Source organism: Catharus ustulatus, chromosome 3, assembly GCF_009819885.2.
Source record: "Catharus ustulatus isolate bCatUst1 chromosome 3, bCatUst1.pri.v2, whole genome shotgun sequence".
In the NCBI taxonomy this organism is placed as follows: Eukaryota; Metazoa; Chordata; class Aves; order Passeriformes; family Turdidae; genus Catharus; species Catharus ustulatus.
Genome location: NC_046223.1, coordinates 12,310,186 through 12,335,335, shown reverse-complemented (window position 1 = coordinate 12,335,335; position 25,150 = coordinate 12,310,186). Strand labels below are relative to the sequence as shown.

General features: G+C 43.1%; 1 protein-coding gene across 1 annotated transcript in view; it reads left to right on the top strand.

Moving 5' to 3' along the window:
- The window catches only part of MRPS5 (mitochondrial ribosomal protein S5), a 33,231-nt gene extending 10,745 nt beyond the window's left edge, over positions 1–22,486 (top strand). The window contains exons 3-11 of the mRNA XM_033056012.1: positions 6,716–6,841; positions 7,146–7,379; positions 9,804–9,838; positions 16,904–16,994; positions 17,709–17,755; positions 18,415–18,472; positions 19,255–19,317; positions 20,411–20,547; positions 21,925–22,486. Of these exons, the coding sequence (XP_032911903.1) occupies positions 6,716–6,841; positions 7,146–7,379; positions 9,804–9,838; positions 16,904–16,994; positions 17,709–17,755; positions 18,415–18,472; positions 19,255–19,317; positions 20,411–20,547; positions 21,925–22,149 (1,016 nt within the window). The 3' untranslated portion in view covers positions 22,150–22,486. The remainder of the gene's footprint in view (positions 1–6,715; positions 6,842–7,145; positions 7,380–9,803; positions 9,839–16,903; positions 16,995–17,708; positions 17,756–18,414; positions 18,473–19,254; positions 19,318–20,410; positions 20,548–21,924) is intronic.
- The last annotated feature ends 2,664 nt before the right edge of the window (positions 22,487–25,150 follow it).

The following is a 25,150-nucleotide window of genomic DNA, read 5'->3' as shown; positions in this document are numbered from 1 at the left end:
TCAATCTCCATTCTCCATCAGACTTGCACACGGGCCAGATGGGGCTGTTGAAGGGTGAGTGGGTTTTGCTGACCACCCCTTGGCTCTCCAGCTCACGGATCATCTTGTGGATGTGGATCACAGCATCTCGATTCATCCGGTACTGCCGGCGGTGCACTGTTGAGGTGGCAATTGGCACTTGTTGCTCTTCCACCTTCAGGAGTCCCACTGCAGATGGGTTTTCTGACAGTCCAGGCAAGGTGTTCAACTGCTTAATGCCCTCTGCCACTACAGCAGCTGTTCCAAAAGCCCATCTGTATCCCTTTGGGTCTTTGTAGTAGCCACTCCTGAGAAAAGCTATGCCTAGAATGGGTGGTGCCTCTGGGCCAGTTACAATCAGATGTTTCTGCCACCCCTCTCCTGTCAGGCTCACTTCAGCTTCCAGCAAAGACAATTCCTGTGATCCCCCCGTCACCCCAACAATGGAAACACGCTCTTCCCCCACATGTTCTGATGGTATTAGAGTGCATTGTGCACCAGTATCAACTAATACCCTGTATTCTTGTGGTTCTGATGTGCCAGGCCATCGGACCCACACCATCCAATAGACTCTGTTATCCCGTGCCTCTCCCTGGCTAGAGGCAGGGCCCCTCTAGCCCTGGCTATTATTCCTTTCCTGAACATACATAGTGGAGGTTCCTTCAAGTGGGTCTGACAGATCATCCTCCCTTCTGTAATGCCCAGCACCTTGGTCATGGGAGGTTGAGGCTACCTTCACTTTAGTGTAGCTCCCTCGGTTAGCATTTCCCTCCCTGAGTTGACGCACCCGTGCTGCCAAGACAGAAGTGGGTTTCCCATCCCATTTTCCCATGTCTTCCCCATGGTCACACAGGAAAAACCATAGGTCAGCTCGTGGGGTGTACCCTCTTCCACTAGCTGAGGGGCGTGGGGTTGTAACCTTGGGGTATGAGGCTCGCACTGGTGCTGCCTTGATCTTCCTGATCTCCTCCCTCATCTCACTTATGTCACCTCTCATCCCCCTCACCTCCTTCATCTCCTCCCTCATCCCCCTCATCTCCTGGACCACGGAAGAAACCTGGGCCTGCACTACGCCATTCATCATACTGTGAAAATCCCTAAGCTTGTTAGCAACAGAGCTCACTGTTTCTCGGTGCTCATCAGCATTAATCATTGCAATGAAGGTGGTGTATTGAGATGGCTCTCGGTTTGCCAGGTTCCACAGCACGTGACCTATGCACCTGACCTTGTCAGGGTCATTGTCATGCTGTCCATCCCTCCCAAAGAGTACCTCCAGTACCGCCACCTCTCTCAGCTGTTGAATCCCTTCCTCAACGGTTTTCCAATGCATTCTATTATGGTACTCCTGCATTCTTTCTTTGTTGACAAACCTCTCTCTTACACTCATTAAAAGCCGCTCCCAGAGGGGAAGTGGGCCTGGCTCCCTTACGAATATTTGGTCCACACCTGAGTCCTGGGACAAGGATCCCAAATTCCTTGCCTCTGTACCATCCAAGTGCACACCTGTACCCATAAGGTCCCAGACCCGAAGTAACCAAGTTGTCAAAGCCTCCCGGCCCCGTCGTGCAATATCTTTCCGCAGATTGCGGAGATTTTCATAAGACAGGGACTCAGTGATGATTTCAACCTCTGGCTCCCCTGCTGGTTGTGAGGGCCCTCCTCTCTGGTCCTCTTTGTCTAGGTGCCTTGTTTTCATTTTAGACTTCCTAGTTTCTACAGGGGCGACTGCTGCTGGCTGTGAGTGCCCTTGCAATTCAGCTGGACCCTGGGCAGATGTAACACCTATGGGTTCCACTACAGCATCACTGGATTCTCCCCCTTTATGGCAGGGCTTCTCACCAGCTGGGGAGAGGTACTCCTTCATCATCTGGCCCATCTCACTCATCTGCTTCACTAGAAGCCCCACCCACTCCGGGTGGTTTCTTTCTGAGATGGGCTGTGGAGCAGGGTCAGGCTCTGGGGCAGCATCCCTAGTCTCTGGGGTAGGGTCAGGCTCTGGGGCAGCATCCCTATTTCCTGGAGTAGGTATCAGAGTTGTTATCCAGCTCAATCCCCCGTTATCTCTTAATGTTAAATAGGACAAGCCTAACAGTAACACCAGCCACTGTACGATATCATTAGCATTCAGAGGAAATCTGAACCCTTCAAAAACAGGTGGGGTAGACCCAAAAATTTGGGTGAGGGGTTGGGAGAAAATTTCCCCTGGTGTTATTCCCTCACAGTAGGTGCCATTATTAAAGTAATCCCAAAAACATGCATTTAGTGTGTGGTATCCCTGAATCCATGTACCCGCCGTCCAAAGGAAGTTAAAAATCCATGAATTCCTCACCTTATCAACCCATAAAGCAAGTTCGATAACAGTCACAGTAGCCTTAGTTACAGGGCCCATGCTTATGTAAGGGTTTGCAAATGGGAGATATACATGTATGAACACGTGCAGCCCAAACCAGATTAAACTGGACCACATGTTGCTAGCACACAAAAAGAAAACAATCTCAGGCAACTGAAGAACTGTTATTCCTTAACCTCGTGCCCCACGTTGGGCGCCAAGATCTGTCCCGATTTAAAGGGACAGTATTACCAGGAAAAGGAAATTCAGGAACTCGCAGGCACAAAAAAGGTATAGGTTGGGAATAACAGTTCTTTACTGATATATTTATAAGACAAACAAAAACAGCATCAGCTATATGAAAGAAAAAAAACAGTGACAGAACAGAACGGAATTCAGTCCCAGTCCCTTTTTTCAGTCACCGATGGCTCTCCAATGGAGCAGGGCAGGCGGCTTCTCAGTCGCGGCTGCTGCAGGGGCAGGGGGGCCAGGTGGCCTCACCGCCCCAGGTGGAAGAAAAGGGTGAGGAAGGAACTCTGCTCACCGTGGGCGTCCCAGTTCCCAGTTGTTCAGAGGAAGCAGGAAGCTTTAGCAGTCCAAATCCAAGAAGCCTGATCCCAACAGGAGAAAAGGAACCTCTCTCCTCGAGTTCGGCCGGCGAGCTGTAAGAGTTCTCCTACCCCCAGTGTCCTCTTACTTGCCAAAAACAAAAGCAGGACTCCACCTTTCCCTAATGGGGCCATCAGGTTGCTTCAGCTAGTCCTTTGTCTCCAGCTCTTAACGGCTAATAGGAGAGCCATCCCGGCTAGTTTAACATAACAATGGGAAAAATTTCTAAAGCTCGCCAACCCACACCACCTACTTAGCTGTTTAACAAAATTGATTCTTTTTTCTCCTTTTACTCCCTTCAGTTTTCCAACTTACTGCTCTTTGTCTTTCTTTATATGCTCAGCAAGCTGTGAACTCCTCTTGCAGGAGACAAAGAAATCTTATTTTAATCTCAGTTTGTGAGTATCTAGGATACTGGTTTCTGATGGGGCTTACAACAAGTTTTTCAATACTTGTGGTTTATTGAAGTGTGGTCTAATATTCATCTGATAAATACCTGTCTCATTCCTGATATTCAGAGATAACATAAAAAGACACAAACCCAAATCCTTTCCAGAATATGACAAATACCTTTTGTGTAGATTAAGCAAAACACAGTGATGTCACACAGGCTTACTGTTGATAGTTGTTAGTGATAGCTTGCAAAAAGCATGCTTTCATCTCAGTTTAGTAGTGAATCTTTTTCTAGTCTATAAAATAAAATCTTATAGATGACACTTTTTCCCCCCACTCAGTAGCTCTGTGCTTTTGGGTAACTGACTAAAAATGTGCAGTAGCTTTTATGACTCGTTCTATTTTAGCTCATGAGGAATGCATGCAACACCCTGTTTTACAAAGGCAAAATAAAATAAGCCCATAAATCTCAAAGACAGTGCATATCTGCTGTAGTGTCTTCATTCCAGAACATCTCTACAAGTGTGAAAGCAATGTAGTGGTCCTCCTTTCCATCTGGAGTTACTTCCTCCAATTCAAAACCTTTCTCCTGCCTATGTACGTGCTCGCTAATCACCTTAGTGCTTTGCTGTGAAGTCAGATTGACCTTTCTTACTCACAGATTTTTATTTTCTCCAGTGGTGTGTTGTCTGTCTGTCATAAGCAATGCCCCACCATTGTAATCTTCCTGATGACAGCCTATCCCTTTCATATCCCATTCTTGTCACTTCATCTTAAAATCAGCGTGATACCTCCATCCTATAAAGAGCTCAGCTCTGCAGCCTGCAGGCTTCTGATGTGTTTCATTAAATGCAGCTGCTTTCCAAACACATGATGGCATTATTATAGACTGATGAGATGAGCTGCACTTTGGGACCAAATGTGATGTTTTCATCTGGTTCTAATTTTGTCAGTATTTGTGCAGTGCTTGAGGCCAAAGCTTGACTTGGCCTGACCTGTTCTTCATGGATCTGTTGGCATTTAATGTTCTCCTTTGGTGCAAGACAATGTCCTTACTCTGTGACCTTTGCTACTTTCCTCTATTGGAATTAAAAGGATCTGATTGTTTATATATATTTGGGGTGCAGCTCAAAGTGCAGGATGTTTTTTTTGGTGTGTATTACCAGCTCTTTTTGTCTTAACTGCTTGTTGCTGCTCCTCTGCAACCTCCTTTGTAGCTGTTGTGAACCTTTGTGAGGTCACCCAAACTGCAGATTGAGGGACTGTTCCAGCTTAAAAATAGCCTTGCAAAGAGAAATGCACGTACCTTTACTGTGATTCCATGTTTCCAGGCTAGCAGGATTATCATCTTTTTAGAAGAATTGCTAGAAAACACACAGTGTTTTCTGAATAAGCTAAGAAGCTTAGCAGGATTGATGATCAGCCTTCCATCTAATAGAAAAACTCCATAGTTCTCTTAGCATGAATTTACTGAAAAACACATTACCTACTGACTTTGCTTTTCTTTTTCCCTGAAAAAAATTGCAATAAGGAAGTAATGCAGTTTTATGTAAGTTTTTCTTGGTTTTGGTGGGGTTTTTTGTTGTGATTTTTTTTCCCCACACACATTTAGCTCACAGCTACATGCATTGGTGTGTTGTAATCAGCTGGAAGGTTTCTAGGGGCTGACAGTTCAGACACCGGTTTAAAGCCATTTGATACAGCTGCTGTTTGTGGGATTTTTTAAAAAGCTTCTAAACCTTTGGACATTGGGATTCACTTGAATGTCTAAAAAAGAGCATAATTTCAGACAGTAACTTCTTTTTTACAGGGACTAAAGCCTACCCAGGAGCAAATTCAATTCTTGCTTCACAGCATATAAGACAAAGCTGGGCAGAAGCTCTGCAGAGAAGGACCTGGGGGTGCTGTGGACAACAAGCTGTTCCTGGGCCAGCAGTGCCCTGGGGGACAAGGCCAGTGGGATCCTGGGCTGCATTAGGAGCTGCATTGCCAGCAGGTCATGGAGGTGATCCTGCCCCTCTGCTCAGCCCTGGTGAGGCCAGTCTGGAGTGCTGTGTCCAGTTCTGGGATCCTCAGGGCAAGAGAGACAAGGAGCTCCTGGAGTGGGTCCAGCAGAGGGTGACAGAGATGATGAAGGGACTGGAGCACCTCATTCTGAGGAAAGGCTGAGGGAGCTGGGCCTGCTCATCCTGGAGCAGAGACACTGAGAGGGAACCTCACCAATGTCTGTCAGTGTCTGCAGGGAGGGGTCAGAGCATGGACCAGGCCATGGCACAAGGGAACACGGGCAGGAACTGAGGCTCAGGAAGTTCCACCTGAACACGAGGAAGAACCTTTTCCCTGTGCAATGCCTGAACACTGGGACAGATTGCCCAGAGAGGCTGTGGAGTCTCCCTCACTGAGGACATTCAAGAACCGTTTGGACACCACCCTGTGCCATGTGCTCTGCCATGACCCTGCCTGTGCAGGGAGGTTGGACCAGGTGATCCACTGTGGTCCCTTCCAGCCTGACCCATCCTGGGATTCTGTGAAATATTATCTATAGTGTCTTTTCACACAATCAGTTTCTTTTTGATGGAGCTTTTTCCTTTGGTTTCTCTTTGTCTAAGCTGCTCTGGTGTCTTGTATTGCCATCAATTGAGTAAGAGTTTGCAGTTAACTACTGAATATGTTTCCTAAGTCTTGCTCTCCTGTGCAGGGTGAAGCACCAAGGCAATACATGGTCCTGGTTGCAGCCACTGCCTGAGGAGGTCTGTCAGACCAGAGGTGTGTGATGATGCTGTTCAAGTGTTCTGCATTCCTTCCTCCTTACATTCCTTTCCACTTACACAGGCAGTGAGGGGGACATTGAATTTTCAGAACTTGAAAACAGCATCAGATTTCTGTTTTGCCTAACTCCTTGAGTTTTGTGGCTTTGAAAGCAGGCTAGACCTTGGATATTTTTAGGGGTGATTCAAGTTGACTGTCACTGATCGATGTGCTTGGATAAGTACTTCAAGGTATTGCTGCTCTAAGTAACTAATGAATGATTTTCTTTTCATGGCCTGGAAATTAATACCTTACTGGTTATTTGTTAGGAATATTTGTCTTTAAATCAATTTTGAAAAACCTTGTAAAGCATGCACTTGGCTGTGTGCCTGTCTCAGTGCAGTAATCAGGAGTAGAGGCACATCTTTGCACCAAATACACAAGTATGCACAGAGTAGGAAATTACTTTCTTGGCAAGCCAGTAATGCTACAGTTTAAATTCCAGCAAAGCAAAGATCAAGCAGGTTTCAAGTTTGGGGTTATTTTCTGTTCAGCTTCAGTTTCCAGTGTAAGCTGTACTTGAATATAACTCAAGGAAGTTCTTTTTTTTTATTTCAGTGACAGCTGATCAGCTGTGGAAAGGAGCTTTGGCAGAGACTGGCGTGGGAGTAAAGAAAGGAAGAGGAAAGAAGAGGAAGAAAAAGCTAAGGAAGAATCTCAATAGAGGCCAGGAGATTGGTGAAGGTAAATTCACAAATACAAAGCTGAAGACATGTCTTGATGGTTTTGTGTGTAATGTTTTTTGATTTTATAAGCAGACAAATTTCTTTTCCTTTCTGTGATGTCAGAACTTCTTGAGATATTTTTGTCTTTAAATAAAAAAACTTGATATGATTATTTAATGTTGGTTTTGCTTTTTCAGATAGAGATTCTGCATCATAGAATGCATTTGAAATATGTGAGAGTTTTCCGTTTTGTTGCATTTTTCCTGAGTGCAGAGTTGCAATCCTAATTTGGAGCAAAGCATAATTTTTCTGTTATTTTTCAGGACGTTCTGGTTTCCTCTGGCCTGGTCTTAATGCTCCTGTGTTGCAAACTGGGAAAGTGCAGGAACTTGCCCAACGAAAAAAAGAGGAACGAGAGAGAATTCAGACTGAAATTATTCAGCAGAGAGATACATGGGAGAAGAAAAAGAAAATAAAAATTAAGAGAGAGGGAGGATGGAGTGGAAAGTGCTTGGGAGGTGTCATTCTGGATCCTCCTGACCCTGGTCCTAATGGAGGTAAGAAAAACAATTATTTCCTTCCTCTCCCTTAGCTTTTCTGAGGGGGGACTTGGAGAAAGTGAGATCCAGACTTTTTCTGTGATTGAAAATTGGTTTTGTGCTTTGTTCCACACCCACACACAAGCAAGCTGAATCAAAGAGCGCTGCTACTGCTAACACCAGTGAAATTTGTTAAAACACTGCTTCATTTCCTGTTAGACTGTTCCATTACAGAATATATGGTTTTATGTGATATTACTTAGAACTGTGTTATGTCACAGACTGTTACTGGAGTCTTGAAGGATGGAAATGCTTTTCTATGTCCAGCAGCAATTGTCTTGAGTATGAAATATAGTCATTTTTTTTAATAGCTTCTTAAAAGATTCTGTGGGATAAATCAATCTTTCTAAAATTCTAGTTCAAATAATGAAATAGGGTTAAAGATTATGTAGTTTGAATGTAGCTTTTAGAAGAAGCTGCAATAAATAACTATCATAATAACTATAATAACCATAAAAGTTTTTTTTTATTATCTAAGTAGTTCAGTATAGTGAAACTAGAGCTCTTATGTGTACAGCAGAGAGGTGACTTTGACAGTGCTGTTATTCAGACTACTAAAGATTCTATAGTAGCTTTAGCATTTAGAAGCCTAATCTTTTTCAACTAATTAAACATGAATAAGGCTTGTCAACCCCTGTTTGGCTGAGTTTTTATTGTGAAATTCTGCTTAGTGACATCTTTCTGTACACTTTTATAGCAAGAGGAGCTAAGAACAACAGGTGGTATAATCTAGCATTGTTTGCATTTCATTTTGTTACCCTAAGAGCAAATATTCCATGAAAAGCAAAAATGTGTAGTGTGATAATGGACTTGGCCAACCATCACTGAATCTGTCAGTGTGAAAATAGGAGATTTGAGAGGTTAATTGTTCCAAATTCCCCATAGGTCAGTGGTGGAACATGGAGTAAGTCAAGAAAGTGCCATGGTTCTAGTTCCATGCTGTGAACACAAGACTGTGTTGAGTTTACCCCACTAAAAAAAGTGACAGCTGTTGTAAACAGTGTTTATGCATTTGTGAACTTCACCTTCTGGTGTTTTCCTTGATTTTGCTTTTGGCTGGTACTGCTGGTGTGGATTGCTTGCATTAAAGTTGGCTGTTTGGAGCCTGCTCTAGTCAGATCGAGTTCTGCCAAAAAGAGGAAGGGGCACTGCAATCAAAACAGGAGAGTGAAGCTGTCAGCTTGTATTATAATGGGTTTGAGAAAAAGCAGCTTCTGATTAGCATGTGCTGATTTCCTTTTAATCTGCTAAACATGTGGGGCCCCCACAGTTCTTTCAGCACCTTTTTATTCTGAGGATTCATGATCTTGCAGGGGAATTGGGACACTCGCTATGTGCAAAGGAATGTCAAGGTGATAGGAAGAACAGACCTGAAACTGCCAAATCCAGTGAATACTTTTGGCCTCAGACTGTGGCGTGACTGAATTCCCTGGTGTCACTTATTGTGCTAGATAGGAGTAGAGAAAGAACAGTAATTCCCACTTATAAATCAAGTTTTCTCCCAAGTTTACAGTGTTTCTTTAGCAACTGAAGAGCTTCAGGGGGAGCAGAAAGTCCCTACTGGGATTCATATCCTTACTGTGAGCTAGAAATCTGCTTTGTATAGACTGACAGATCTCTAAACTGTGCCAAGATGGTCATGTTTATAAACACCTTAAATGTTTATATATCAAATGTTAAATGTGTAAATGATAAACCAATGTTTGGTGAAGGACTGAGGCCCCAGTTCTACCCCATCACATGCTTTTAAGCTTTCCTCCAGTATCTTACTATGGACTACACCAAATAAAGGTTTTCTATGTTATACTGAAGTGCTTTTGTTCATGGGGTAAATTGGAAAAGCAAGAGGTTGTAAGGACTATGGTTATTTGAAGTGGTTATGTATTGTTTTGTTTCATGTTCCCCTTCCCCTTTCTGGAATTTCACAGAAGTGTGGATTAAAAAGTACTTGCAGTTTCACAGTGTCAAAGAATAGGCTGAGTTGGAAGAGACTTTTTACAGGTCATCTAGTCCAAAACCCAAATTTCTTTGAATGCCTGTTAATTGTATGGCAAAAGCTTCAGAATCTTCTGAAAAATATTGGATAATACTTTAGTCATAGTGGAAGTGACCCATCTGGCAATTTTAGTGATTTACAGCTTTTGCTCTGTATATATTAAATTTGAGATTTATTTGCAGTTTTAGAGATATTTAGGGAAGAAGGCAGTTTACACTACTGGTTCAAATTATTCTCATCTTACCTTTTCTCTTTCTTGCTAAGACTGCTTTGTAAATTAAAGCTCCATAGGAGTTGTGTCCTTCTTAATTTGTACCACCTACAGGGATGTGTGCTGATAGGCAAGTAACATAAGGAAATCTAAGACCCTGTTTTTCTCCCAACAGAAACTTATGAAGATTTTGAAACAAGAGTCATCGAGGTAAGCATTGCAAATCTTTCCAGGGACTTTGATGAGTTATCACTACTTTATATTGACCTTGCAATTATTTAACAAGTCTTTGCTAAGTCAGTGTTATAGCAGTAGGAATTAGATTGGTTTTCTGTTTCAGCTGCATGACATGTACAAGCACAGCCTATAAGAAAGTGAATTACTTTGTCTCTTCTATCCTGAGAGAAGGGCTATGAGAAAAATTTTCTTAACAAAATGGCCTGGTTCACAGCTGCTCCTTGTCTGCAAGTTAAAAGAATCAGCAGGCAAGTCAGAAGCTGAGCTACCTGACAGCTCTACTGCAGAAAAGCATCTGAGGTTTCTCTCCTGTCCTGATAAATGGGTTTCCTTGTCCTTGATTATCTTTCTGCATTTTGCTGAGATGACCATCAGTTGGAATTCTATCCAGTGGCTTGAGTGTTTTCTAGATAAATCCAAATCTTTGCTTCTGGCAGTGGGTTTTAGTATCTCCTGAGACATGGAAAACAATGATGCTGTATTGTAATCTCAGTCTGGGTAATTAAAAGTCATGAGTTGGTTTCTATTTTTTTTTTTTTTTTTCAATCTTGCAAAGGGGAAAGATGTAAACTGTTTAGATGTCTGCTGTGAAGAGGATAAAAAACAATGGATATAAATAAAAAGCAAGGTAAATTTAGACACAAAGAATGACTTGCAAATGGGAATTTGAATACTGGAATGGATTGGAAGTATATGGAATGTCTGTCATTGGAGCTTTTTAAAAACAAGTTAGATAATCTGTCAGAAGGGATGGGGACACAAAATCTGTGACCTGGTAGCCCATTTTCTTATCTCAGTGGGTTTTTGGAGTGGACCGGGCCACACTATGGGCTTTGACTGATACAGCAAAGACCATTTGGAGCTCTTGGCCTTTAGATGAGTCTGTGTTTGAAGGCCATTTGTGAAAATTGAATTACACAGGAACTGCTCATAAAGGAAGTGATTTTTGTTCCCAAGCCCTGCAGCTGGCAGTGCCTTCTGTTACCTGGAGGGGCTCATGGCAGAGCAGAGAATGCTGGTGTGTGCCATGTCACAGCTGACTCTCACTTTGGAGGCTCCAGCAGGGGAGTTTGCCCTGCTGTACTGGCAGAATTATTTACAAACAGCAAAGCTGAGTTGCTCTGCAGTGATTCCATGTGCTGCAGAAAACTGTCTGAATGCTTTATTATATTTGAGTAATAAAAAAGCTTTTAGAAGCAGGCTGGGGCTCTGCTGTTACATGAGATTGCCACAGATGTGAAATGAGAAAGTGGAATGCTTTTGCAGAAAAATAGCAGCAGCAAAAATTCTCTGTTCAAAATCAGCAGTGAGCTCAAGATAATTGAGTCTTACAATTTTCTGATAGCAAGTAGAAGTTTTGAAATAAATAGATGATTTTAGCATTCCTGGCTTAAATAGGTGAGAGACATGCTGCTATTTCTGGATGTGTTTTCCATTATCTTTACCTTCACAACCATATAGGAGAGTAAATTAATGCTTTCTGGGAAGTTGTGCTTCACAGCAAGAAACTCAGAGCCATTTTTAAAGAACTGCCTTATGAACAAAGATATAATAGACCCTTTCTGTTGTGATTATGGTACTGAAAAGGCTGTGCTGTTTTGCTAACAAAAAAAGAGAGAAATTGCTTATTAAAGCGTTTTCTTATAATGTAGAAACAGAAAAGATGTAATTTGATTTCCCCTGACTGAAATATTGAGTAGAGACAAGCTCAGATTTTCATGTCAACTAGAACTGAAGTTGTCATAGAGAACTTGAGTTAACTGTTTCTTACTTTCCCTGCCAGCCTAAGGCACATTTCCTGTTCTGCTGATATGTTAGAGATAAGAACAATCTCTTTAAATAGAACTGATGGTAGTGATAACTGGTGCCTAACATAATATAATCACAGTGGTAATTAAAATCTACAGGTGTAGCTGACATGTGCCATTATTATTTTCACTGCAAGGATTCATTTCATGTGTCATCCACCCTCAGATGAACTTCCCTTTTGTTTTTCTCCAAAATGAACATGGTAACGTAGCAAAAAAAGTAGCATCCTGTGCTGTAATAGTAATTGCTTTGTAGTGCAATTAAAATTAGAAAGTGATTGTGCTCAGTAGGGCCTGAGGGCACAGAAAATGAGGTTAGTGGCCCTTTGAGTCTCTCATTAAGGAGAACTTTCTAAAGGAGTAGATAAAATTACAAAGTTTTTAAAAGATAAAGTTTTGCCCTTTACAAAAGACAGATCTCAGAGGGGTTTTGTCCAGCACTGGAATTAACTCCTGCCAGTTGTGAAAATTGTGTTTGGTGATCACTTACTGGTTTGGCTCATGCTTTTTTGTTTCTATTGTCTGTTTCTGCTGAAGGCAACTTGAAGCATTTTGTGCAAACACAGCTACATTTTATCAGGGTCAGTGCAACCTTCCCAGTGTCAAAATAGCTCTGGTTTTGAGCCAGATGGTTCAGGTATGGTACTATCATTTTTAAATAAACAAAAAACAAACAAAAAAACCAGACAAACTACAAAAAAATACTCAGAGATTTGTGTTAGGGTGTTGAACTACAGAACGCATTAGGTGTAGCTTTAGGTGTTCTTGTCTCAGTCCATTTGGATCACTCAGATTGGCAGAGCATCAAAACCTGTAAATTGAACTTCACTTCATGAGCTTGCTAGGCAGGAAAGCAACTAACCACTTAATCCCCTTTGTACTGACTATCTAGCACAAGAATTCATTCATTAGTTCTTCACTTAATTTATGAGGTCTCTAACTCAAAAGTTCTCTGATTCATGACTAATAACTGAGGAAAGCAGTTGCCAAACCAAAGTCAGAGTGTTCCTCCTTCCTCCTCTGCTGTAGTGCAGGTGTGGCACTGGGAGGCACCTCTGTCACTGATGTCATCCAGCTTGGAAATGTGATTTGTGCCATTGCCATGAGACTGTGAAGAGCTGCCAGACACACAGGATTAAAGGATGGTGGCTGCTGGGAACAGAAAGCTCTGGGTGGCAGTGGCTGCATAATGGCTTTTATTTCCTTCCTGGATATCTTGTTTGCCTTGTTGCTCTCATTTTGACATGAGGGAGTTGCTTCCCAGCCTACATCAGGCCTCTTCTTGGCTCAACTTGGTAGATTTGCTGCTTGTGATGAAAAGAATATTCTATAATGCACACCCAAAACTCTTTGTTTCTTTTTATAAGTCATTGGAAATTGTTTTTGCAGAAGGTGCTAAAAAAAAGGCTTATGAAAAAGAAATGCTGCATGAATTACAGTCTCTGAGATCATTGTTTGACAACCTTGACTGAAAAATTATATGGTATAAAGTATACTCTCTGAGTAATGATTTACCTCTAATGAGAAGTTGCCTCAGAAGTACTTTTGGGGTATTTGTAGGCTATAGATTTTGCTTCTAGACTACAAGGAAGTCTTCTGTTCTCTAGACAATACTGTCAGTGTCTTTAGACTGGCAGTGAAAATTTCAGACAGTTTTTAAGGTAGCACCTGTCACAGGAAAAAATGAGAGGTCAGAGCTGTGCACTATTCCTGATACTCTTGGAGTGCACAAAGGTTTTGGTCTGCTACCCTCAACTGGTTCTGTTTAATAAATACTTGATGATTTCTATCTCTTCCCTGTCAGCCTCTATAGAAGAAATAATTGGCATTTGGAGCACCCAGAAGCTTTTGAGTGACTTGTAATCGGGCATAATTATGGCTCATCCTTTGAAAAGGAAATAAAGCCAGTTCAGCTGCAGAGTGACTTTGAGGATGCATTATTGATCTGTACTCAGGTGGGAGCTGTAGTATGAAGCCACACTAAGAGAGGAGAGAAAGGAACAGGATGAGGTTATTAGTGATGCTTGTGTTTGTGCGAGTGCTGTTCACTTCTGGTTGTGTTGGCTTGCAGGGCTCAGCCTGGGATTGCATTCCCATCTTTCTGTGAGGGTTCTTGGATGGAGAGAGCCTCTCCTCCTCTGAGGGTGCAAGGTTAAGGACCATTTCAATGTAAATGTTGCAGCTGGGAGATGTTCTGCCCTTGTGGTACAAAACCCTTGGTGCACAGAATGCTGATAGGGACATGATGTAGCTAACATGAGTTTGGGTTTTGCTAACCATTTGCTACTCAATTCTTTTAGGTAACTGGATTCCCAAACCTTTTAGCTGTGCCCCTGACCCTCTCTAGGCTCCTTTGCATGGAGGTGCTTTTCTTTCACCACTGCACCTTGCTCTCATTTTATCATTTTACCCTTGTACCATGTACAAGGAGAAGTCTTGGTACCAGAGGCTCTTACCCCATGAGGGGATCAGCCTGTGCAGACACTTCTCTGCATAACAGCAGCAAAAGAGTGGCAGTGTCAACAGTGTGGCCTAGGGGTGACAGCTTCCTAGAAATCATGACTAGAATAGGATTTCTAGAAAGAAGGGATTCCCAAGAGCAATCAAGCTGGCCAGGCATTCATTCTTCTTTTACAGGAGCAAAACCTCACAGGAAGTGTTGGATTTTGACCCTTTTTCTAACCAAGTACAACAGCTGAAAGCATAATAATGTTTAGCAGCCTGTCTTTGAGTGTAACTTGCTTCCACGTTGTCGTTTCTCCTCTTAATAAATCTTTGAGGTGGTTTCATTTTGGTTTTGAGGTGCTACTCTTCCCTCAGTTCTAGAAAGAGAGCTGAGTTTGCAGTATTTCATGCTGCATGATGGATACAAGGAGACAGCTGATTTGAGGTTTACATTGTGATTTAGGTTGAGCATGTGCTTGCATTTGCTTTCAAAATATAAAAATTTGCTTTCAGTTTGACTGGCAGTCTGATAATAGGGGTGGTTGTGTCTTGGTTTCAGTCACTTTTCAGAGGCTGTGCTGTTTTAAGAGTGGCACAGAAGCTCCTTGCATGTGTCTTTATTGCCACATTCTGGAAAGGGAGTGAAATAATCCACAAGTAGTTTTCTACAAACATCACATCCTTTCTTTTTGATGTGATGACTCTATTTTTGTACAGGTGCCTACTGAGATTGGCAACAGAAGATAAAAGGGTGTGCAAAGCAAAAATAGCATTCTCTTGATGCTCCTGGAGAGATGACTGTGCTTCACTCTTTTTTCTTCCGTTATTATTTTGCATTTTCTCTAAATAGCCCATTTGCACAGGCACTTTAATCTTATGGGAGTGGTTTTTTTAGCTTGTTCTTGTCAGCAGTGAGTTTGAAGAAAGAAAAATAGCTTGGAATAAGCAATTGGCAAGGCTGATATTTCTTCAAAGTGCTCTCTAGGATGTGTGGGCACCTTGAATTAAACAGCATCTTTATTTTAATGAAAGCAAGGTAAAATTTTTGAAACCCTAACCATAATCCATACCTATTGAAGGCACTGAAATTTTGGGGGTATTGTTGGTTTGGGGTTGGGGTTTCTTTTTCATTTCTTCTTGTAAATTTTAGTAAGAATGTTTAAACCATGACCAAGTATTTTCTAATAATCTACTTTCAGATATATAACACTACAACTAGGGTAGCTTACTGAAGAATTACATACAGGGAAAAGGATTTCTATACATGCCATGTATTATCTTTTATATTTTATATATAATTCATGTATTACATACAGAATATAAACTGAATGTCTATATTTAAATAATGATTTAGTTCAATATATAAACAGAACCAAGGGAGCTAGAACAGATGGACAAAGAATCTCAGACTGTTGTCCCAAAACTGGCTTCTCTCACCCAGTGTGCAAGAACCCAATCCACACAGTCAAGTTATTTGATTTATTTATAGTTCTGCTCCAGAAGGGATGCTGTACGTAAAGCTAGCACACTGAAAGCCAAAAACACAGGCATATTTATACAGTTTGACTATTTACAGTTCTGCATAATGAATCTACATCACTGCTTGGCTAAGCTGCTCCTTGGTTAGCTTTTTCTCACCTGGATTTAAGGGTACAGCACATTCTAAATCCACGTTTGATGTTTGGGGTCTCCACTCACAGGCAGGCAGCCTCAGCTTCAGAGGTGTGGTTTTCACATCAAAATGAGCAAAGTTCACCAAAGGGCAAAACCTGAAGTATTTCTAAACCCCAGCAGTCCCAAGCTGGTTTGGGCTGGCATGTAACCAGTCTCTTCCCCTTATCTCATTATTTTAGTGACCTTTTGCCACATTCTGCATTCTCTAGGCAAAGTTGTCCTCCCTTTTCCCTTTCCCTCCCACCTGTACATCTGTCTCTTGTCCACTTTGGGATATATTAGACCATGTAAGGTGGAGAGCTGTAAAGCACTGACTTGCTTCTAGAATCATGGAATTGTCTGACTGGGAAGGGGCCCATCAGGATCATCGAGTCCAGCTCCTGGCCTTGCATAGGACACCCCAAGGGTCACAGCATGTGCCTGAGAGTGTTGTCCTAAAGCTTCTTGAACTCTGTCAGGCTTGGTGCTGTGACCACTGCCCAGGGGAGCCTGTTGCAGTGCCCAACCACCCTGTGGGTGAAAAGCCTTTTCCTGATATCCAACCTAAACCTCCCATGACACAGCTTCAGGCTATTTCCCTCTTTTTCCCCTGTCTTAAATGGAATCTCCTTTTCAGCAGCTGTCATCTCTAATGAGACTGCCTTCTGCAGCATGCAAGTAGATTTCAATCCTAAATTTTAATTCATGTAAAGCAGCAACAGACCTTGAGTAATTCCTGAGATTACTTCTGAAATAGGTTAAAATATGAGGAGGGCACTTCAATATTGGTGTCACCTTCTCAATGTTAGTATTACTTTCCATTTTTTCCCCACATTTTTTCATCATGCTTGCAACATATAAAGCAGGCAGCATTGGAGCAACTTCTTCTCTGAGCGTGGATTTTTAACAACCTTTGTGTATTTAATGCCTTGAAGCCAGTGTCCCACTGCAGATGCTAACCATTGACAAAGATAGTATAGATATTTTAGGTGCATACTATAGACCTGTAATACCTTTTTTGGCAAACTTGACTCTTTAAAAAAATAAAGAAGAAAAACCAACAAAACCCAACCCATCTGGAATATGTGCAATAACAAGGAGCTTTGTGTTGGTTTTCTTTTTTTTACTTCAGGTCAGAAATGTATTTTGTATGAAGGCAAAGGAGGGGAGAAAAAAATCAGTGCGTGCCTTAGTGGCTGTTGGCAATGGTAAAGGGGCTGCAGGTATGTATGTATTTATTGTATATGTATTTATTGTATGCATGCATTTATTGTATGTACAAAGTAACATCTGATGATGGCATATCTTTTGGGAGCTTTAATAAGACACCAGTATTCATGGTCAGCCAGAGTTTTGATGAACTTTGCTTATGGGAAAAATTCAAGGCCTCGTGTGTTCCTCCAACTGAATTTTGCTTGCACTTGGGAGTGGAGGGAAATACATAAAGAGAGGAAGGTGTGGTTCTCTTGCAGAAAGATGTGTTACTCTGAAAAAACTCTTCCTACCTCTTCTTTGGAAAGTTTCTTCATGGAACATGTTATCACTGTAATCCAGATGTTCTAAATGATGGAACTGAAGTTGTCCCAGGCTTTTTTTCTTCATTCCTTTTTTTATTTTTAAACAGAGTGGACTATTTCTTTCGTCTGAAGCAGTCACCACTACTCAATTGTTTGAAGCAAAATTTGGTCAAACACACAAAACCAGCTTAAGCTTTTTTTTTTTTCTTTACAAAAAGCAGTTGGCACCCAGATGTTAGGTGTTCATAACTCTTAAACTGTCTCTGTGGTTTTCTCTTTCTGAGTATGATCTGTACAGTAGAGTGGAAATTTAAATGCTACACATGGCTGTGGAGTCCTTTGCTTTTTTCCACTTCTCTTTCTGAAGACCATCTGCATCATCTGTTTCTCAGCAATGAATTGCCTCTCTCTGTCTTGCAGGTTTTGCAGTAGGGAAGGCAGGTGACAGGACGAATGCTTTAAGGAAAGTATGTTGATTGAATATTTTTTGCTTGATGACAATTACAAATAATTCGTACCTACACTTAGGGGTTTTTTTCCTAATAATCAGTATGATTTGTAGTCTTTGCAAAGAAGTAAGTCTATGTATTTGCTTTGCCTATCTTGATACAGATAATCATAGAATGATTTGGTTAGGAAAGCCCTTTGAGATCATCCAGCTGTTGATCTAACACTGCCAAGTCCCTCACCAGCCCATGTCCCTCTGCAGTGCCCTGTCTGCACATCTTTCAAACACCTCCGGGGTGGAGACAGAACCACTTCACTGGCAGCCTGTTCCAGTGCTTGGTGACCCTTCCAGGGGAGAAACTGTTCCCATCTAAACCTCCACTGGCACAACTTGAGGCATTTCCTCCCATCCTATCATTGCTACTTGGGAAAAGAGACTGACCCCCACCTCACTTCAGTCTCCTTTCAGGTATCTGTAGGGACCAGTAAGGTCTCCCCTGAGCCTCCTCTTCTCCAGAGTAAACATTTTCATTTACACAGAGTTTAGATGTGGTAAATCTGGTTTCCTATGTTGTTTTTCTCTTTCTTTTTTTATATCTAATTAATTGAATAATGGTAAATTGTCAATGCTTAGCGGAAGAATTCAAGGAGAAAAATGTTTTCTGCTTTTATTTCCTAGGCAAAGAATAAAGCAATAAGCTCCTTACACTTTATAGATCTGTATCAGAACCACACAAGTAAGTATTATTCTTTCAATGTAAGCACTGAATATGCCAGCAGGAATTGGTTGCAACTACTTGCAAAGCATAAAAAATTTTTAAATAGATGCATTGTATTATATAATTCTTGACAACCTGGTCTAGTTAAAGGTTTCCCTGCTCATTGTGGAAGGGTTGGACCAGCTGACTTTTAAAAGGCCCCTTCCAACCCAAACAATTCTGTGATTCTGTGCTTAAAATTTGGATACTTAATGCATTTCAGGCTCTTAACAGCAAGATTAGATATTTTCTGACACAGTTTGAGTTAAGGGAGTCAGATACTGTCATGGCATTTCCCTTCACTGTGAACTGGTGTGCTTTTCCCCTTTCTCTATGTCAGAGGAGATGATTCCCTGTGGTTCAATCCATGTGTGCTGACCCAGCAGCCAGGGAGAACCTGGGCTAGAGGATCAGCCTGATGTTTCCTGATAGTTTTTTGTTAGTAGTCTGTATGGAAAATCCAAAAATGTTGATGCCTATGGGGAAATCTTTTGTTAAAAAGCAGATGATTAAAAAATCATGTGAGCTCAGCTGAAAACTAAATTAGACTCATTAGAGACATAACTACCTATTTTTCAATAGTAACATAGTATTCACAGGTATTTCAGCATTCATAATCTATTCCAGAAATTTACCTAGACTGATCCTGCTCTTTAAAGAAGTCAGGGGAGTAACTTCACAGTTCAGAAAAAGAAAGGTACTAGCTAAAACTTTTCTAGAAGGAAGAATTTATCTGTAATGCCTTTTTTCCCCCTCTCCAGTTTACCACGACATTTCTGCGAAATTTAAAAGGACAAAAATCCGCATGAAGAAACAAAACAAAGGTAATCAAAGAAGTTTAAATTTTGAAGTTTTAGTAATTACTGACTGGCATTTATTTTATGATCTTATGTAGTGTCTAGTCTACCATGTTTTAAATGTTGGAAATGATCAGTCATTTTTCTTTAGAAATACCTACTGTTGCTGAGACAGCTTTGCTCTTGCAAATTGGGATTTGTCCCTTTTACACTAGTGGGAGCTCTCTCACTCTTCCTAGATGTAATTCCTTCAGTTCTAAATTACCCAGGTGTGGACCCTGGTCCTGTTCCAGCCACCTCTGGGTTATAAATTCTCCCACTGCAGATCTCCCTTTCTTTACAGCCTTGGTGGTTGTGAAGTCACTTTGATCTTACTGGAAGTGGCACCTGAAGTTTCCTGATAACTCATCACTTAGGGGGGGGTGGTTTTTTCTTTTCCTCGTCTCTTTGGGGTTTTTTCAGATCTGTGTCTCTGTATATTTTGTTCCTGGTTTCCCCTTTCTCCCTCAATTTCCTAATTGACGAGGTCTTCAGTCAGATAACCTCACTAGAGTAAGCATTCTAGCCCTTTTCTGCAGCTTTCCAGCCGTCTGGTCCCCAGGATGTATTTTTTTTGTGTCCTTTATTCAGCAGCAGCAAGAGTGTCCTGCAGTTTTTAAAGATCACTGGAGCTAAGCCATGTGAAATAAACCTCTCTGGAGTAAAAGACTCTTCAAAAAAATAACACTTCCATTAAAACCTGTCAAGTCCAAGAAGCCATTTGCAATTAATGCCAGTGTAGTACAGTTAGGCATTGGAGCTGATATAATCTCCATCTCTGTGATGGAGATGGATGCAGATGACACACAAACCTCTGTTGTGTTTGTGGATTTTTAAATATGTTTGTCTCTCCTTCACTCTGGGCCACTAAAATTATGACAAAGTGTAATTCATTCCAGTTGCTGGGCCAGGAAAAGGGAAGTGATGCCTCTGCACAGCCCCTGGAGCCATTTTTAACATCTAATGTGTTCTAACATGCTGGGTAACAAAAATAACAAAGAGGAGATCTCAGTGCTCTCTTCTGAGTAAGTTGTGTGCTTACAAATAATCACACAATGCTCATTTATGTTTTTTCCCCCAGGGTATGGTCTGCATTGCCACCGAGCCATTATCACCCTCTGCAGGCTAATTGGCATTAAGGACATGTATGCCAAGGTCACTGGATCCAAGAACTTGATTAACATCACCAGAGCTCTCTTTAGAGGCTTGACCCTACAGGTGGGTGCACTCCCAGTGCCCATGAGGTGTGGGGACAGAAGGGAGTGGGTGTTGTAATAGTTTGTGGGCAAACAGCTTATATTCCAGGCTTAAAATTAAGTAATCCTACAAAGAGCAAACAAAAACAGCAAAGGGGATAATTCCTCTTATAATTTTATGGTCAGGAACAGCTGTGTGTAACTCTGCCTGTTCCACAGCCAGGCGCCTGCAGGGGGCATCTGAATTCCTGGGCTTTCATTTGGTGTGGTTTTGGTGGCTATTGAAAAATCCTGGGCAGAGGGAATTTTGGGCCAGGTTTGGTTGCTGCTCCTTGTTTGTGTTCTGAATTCTCACTGTGCAAGGACTGAAGCTCCAGCTGCTTCTATTGCTGCTGTAATTGAAATCTCTGAGGTCAGACAGGGAGGTGCTGCTGTTCCCTCCACCTCTAAGTGCTCACAGTGGAGGTGTCTCTGTCTGAGCCAGCTGCCTGGAATTGATGGAAAACCTCCAGCATGCAACATTTCATCCTACTTCCTTTGAACACCAGCCTCAGGATGGGTCAGCCCTCTGGAAATTCCTGGTTATCTCATTTGTGTGCAGCTTTGGTGGCTGCCAAGGTTTAGCAGCTTCCATTCCTAATACAGCCCTGAAGAGCTGTAGCTGCCAAGTCTGTCACCATCATCAGTTCAGCCTCAGGAGGTGAGGGGGTGGTGATCCTCTTTGCCTGGTGAGAGTCACAGATCTCACAGCTTAGCCATACCTCAGGGCAGACTTGGGGAAGTCTGGCATTGTATTTTCAATCATTGTCTCTGAGAATCTGCCACAGAACCAACAGAAGAAAGGCCTGCTGTATAAATTACTGCTTAGAGGGTTATGCACTTGATGTGTTTTCTTCACTGCCCTGAGTAGGAAAAATTTCCTGGCACCTGTAAACATTCTCTGTAAAATCTGAGTGTTATCAAAACACCTTGAAGGCAAGGGAGAGCTGTACTTGAAAATGTTACATTCATATTTTTATGTTAGCTAATGCCACCTGTCTGGGCAGTAACAGGTACTTTCCTGTTTCAAAACAAACTTTATATCCAAATAAAGGCATAAAAATGTTCCTGCATGGTACAGGAACAACAGGCATGTTTATGAGCAGGATATGTCTGTCCAGAAGCAAGTTCCTCTGGAATGACACTGTAGGGCTGGTTAGTTTATCTGAGGTCTGTCTATCTGAATTTTTGCCCTGTAAGATAAGCCTGACAAGTCATTTCATTTACACAAAACTGTTCATTAGGAAATTACTTCTCAGGGTCTTTTTCCCCTGCCCCACAGCCCATGTAGATTTTGGCTTGCAGTAAAGCCCCACTGTGCATTGTTGTTTTGGCTGTCTTTTCCCTGTCCTGCTCCCAGGAGACTCACCAGCAGCTGGCAAACCAGAAGAGCCTCTACGTGGTGGAGTTCCGGGAGGAGCAGGGCCCTCTGCCCATCGTGGTGGCCCTGCCCGAGGGGACTGTCCGTGAGGAGCCTGAGCCAGAGGATGAGGTTCCAAACACAAAGCTGGAGTGGAGGGAGGTGAAGGAAGCCCAGGGGATGCTGAGATCTCCCTGGGCAAGCGTCAGACGGGCGGCGTGCTGACAGCTTCCGTCCCTCTGTGTCTCCAGCTGGGAAAGCCTGCCTCAAGACTGGGTGTCTGGGCTTGAGTTTCAGGGGAGGGCAGCAAGAGCTCTCTCATGCCATCCCATGTCACTGCTGCCATCCAGGAGCCCTGTTTGCTTTCCCACAATTCCCCTGAGCACTGTCTGAGTGGGAATGTTCAGATGGAAGCAGTCAGTGAACAGCTTCAAGCATGCATTTACTGCATTCCAGAAGATGGTTTGCAATCGAGGGCTCCCATGTTTCTTTCACAAGCTCTTGGGAAACTGTTGAAAATACAAGACTGTGAAAGCAATAAAGAATCATCAGAGTGGGTTTAGTTTGGGTTGGTTTTTTTGTGGGTTTTTTTTTGCCAAATGCTGGTGTCTGGGTGATGCTGAAGCAAGCAGCAGTAGTGTGAGAGTTTGTGTGTGTCTCACTGCTGAGGCTCAGGGTTAAATTCTGTGCCTCCAATCTGTGAGTGCCATTTTCCCAAATGCCAAAACAGGCTTGGGGCACCTCTTTTGCTAGTATGGGAGAAAATACCTTAGAAATCCTTCAAGACCAGCCTGGGAATCTACATTTGGAGTTCTGATGTTAAAGATGTTTAGGAGCAATGTGTTAACGCTGATTTCAGTGCAAATTTCTAAAGACAGCAGTTGTGTATATACAGACAGGGTGCATTTAATTGAATTTCATCTCACTCTTGCAATGAAAATTCTAATTCCAAGGCCATGCCTACTGAGCAGTGGGATGAAGGGTTTTCTTCTGTTTGCCAGCTCAGTCAAAGTACACTTTCAGTAGGGATTGCCAAGTGTTCAGGTTGCAAAGTTTCTTGTCACCAACACATCAAGCTGCCCTTGGGGAATGTGTGCTCACATTCAGCTGGCATCTCTGCTGTTGAGCTTAGGTCCCTACATAGAGTTAATCTTTTATGGCTTTACTGTTCCCCCAGGTTTGTTCATAGTACCACAGGGGCTTGTGTAGATGTTTTACCCAGCACACAGATTGCTTATCGCTCACAGACAGGGCTGGCTGTAAAATGAGAAACTCCTGCATTTTCCATGGAGCTGGGTGTAATTTTTTATTAAAAATCAAATTCTTCTCCTGCAATTCAGAAGAAGATGGAGGTTCTAACTCATTGCATTGCTGGAGGCAAGGTATCCAATATGCAAATATTTGGAGAATGGTTTATGTGGTGGTTAAACCATTTAGTTAAGCAAGAGCAACCGAGATTACAATCTGGGCATAGTTCATGAATATGTCTGCAATCTTGTTTTTAATAGGAACTGAGGCTTTTCCTGCCTTCAAGGGCATAGATTTAACTAGCATGTAATTGCCTGCTCTGCAGAGCAGGTGCCTGTAGACCTCCTTGTCCAGCTGAGGAAGCTGGAGAGGAGCAGAAATGGGAATTCCACTTACACAACCAGATGAAACCTGGTGGTGGCTGCAGGGGCACAATAGGCCCAGTGTTTCAACAGGGGACTTGTAAATGCTCTGAAAAAAGCCTGATTTGTGGCTTTTTAAAAGGGTTGCTCCATCCAGTTCTATCTATAAGGGAATCCCAGCAATGGAGGGATACCGGTCTGGGGGAATCTGGGGGAATTCCTGAGCAAATGGATGGATGGAGCAGCCCCACATTTTGGGCCAGGCTGGGAGCAGCTCTGAAGGCAGGGACTGCAGTGTCTGTGTTCAACAAACTGCAAAGGCCAGCCCTCCCACATCCTGGGGAGCCCTGCCAGTGTGCCACTGACCCCATGGAAGTATCCCCAGGGGAAAAGGTTTGCTAGCCTGCAGTGTCCATCATGCCCAATGTTTCCTGCAGAGTGGCAGCAAATTCTCGGGTCAGTGCTGCCCTCAGGGCTCTCTGTGGGGAAGAGATATGCTGCACGTGTGGTCTGTAGGTCCTGGGAGATTCTCTGAGCTCTGGGCAGCATCTTTCCCTTCAGGAAGCATTGGGGGTGTGCCATTTTCCAGACGGCTCCCTTGGGCTGCCCAGCTTCCATGTCAGTTTTCAGGGCTGTGTTGAGATGACAGGAAAGCTGGCCATGATGAATCTCTTTTGTGTCATTTTCTCTTTTTTCCACCATGCAGGGAAGGTGCACATTGCTGCCATCCAGCAGCCACCCCTCCCTGTGCTGCTGTCCCCTGCTGGTGCCAAGCAGGGACGCCCCCTGATCCTGGTCGGCTGCGTGGGGTCAAACTCGGGGTCACACCAGGAGGGTATCAGGGTTCCAGCTCCATTTTCAGGGAGTTCATTCCTGACCCTCTGGTGGGGGGTCCCTTCCATCTGCCCAGCCCTCCCCAGGGAAAGCTCAGCCCAGGTGGCACTGGGGCCACAAAGCCCCTCCATGCCCCTCCCACGGACATTCCATCCCGGCTGTTTTTCCCCTTGCTGGCTTCCAGCAAGGCTGGGCCGATGCAGTGGAGGAGGCACTCAGCAAACAGGGTGGGGACAGAAGGACATGGAGGGGGGCTGGTGCAGACTGGAGTGGGCTGGTGTGTGTCCAGGCAGGCAAGGGGAAAGCAAAGGGCAAAGCAAGGCAGAAGGAATGAGATTGGGGCTGTGCCAAGACGTGGGCTGGGAATGTGATGGCCACAAGGCACGGAGACAGGGATGAGTGCACAGGTGCTGGGCACACCTGGGTGCAGGAGGAACGGAGACAGCTCATCCCAAGGCCCAGGGCAGGGCTGCAGATTCCTGCCTTTGTAAACCCATCCAAGCAGAAAGGTATCTTTGTGTTCCAATGTCACATTCAGGAGCGTTAATAGGGCCTGGGCACCTCCACACACACCCATGATGATGGGATGATGAAACCAGTTTCAACAGGTGGATGTTGAACTTCAGAGCAATGCGCCATTGTCCAAAGTGGCTTTGGGTTCCCTCCCTGCTCCGAAAAGGGATTTCTCTTTCCACCTCTGTTGCAACCAGTTCCCTGTTGTCACAGTAACAGAAGCAAAACAAGTCAGACTGGTTTTCAGTGAGGAAAAAAACCCACAAATG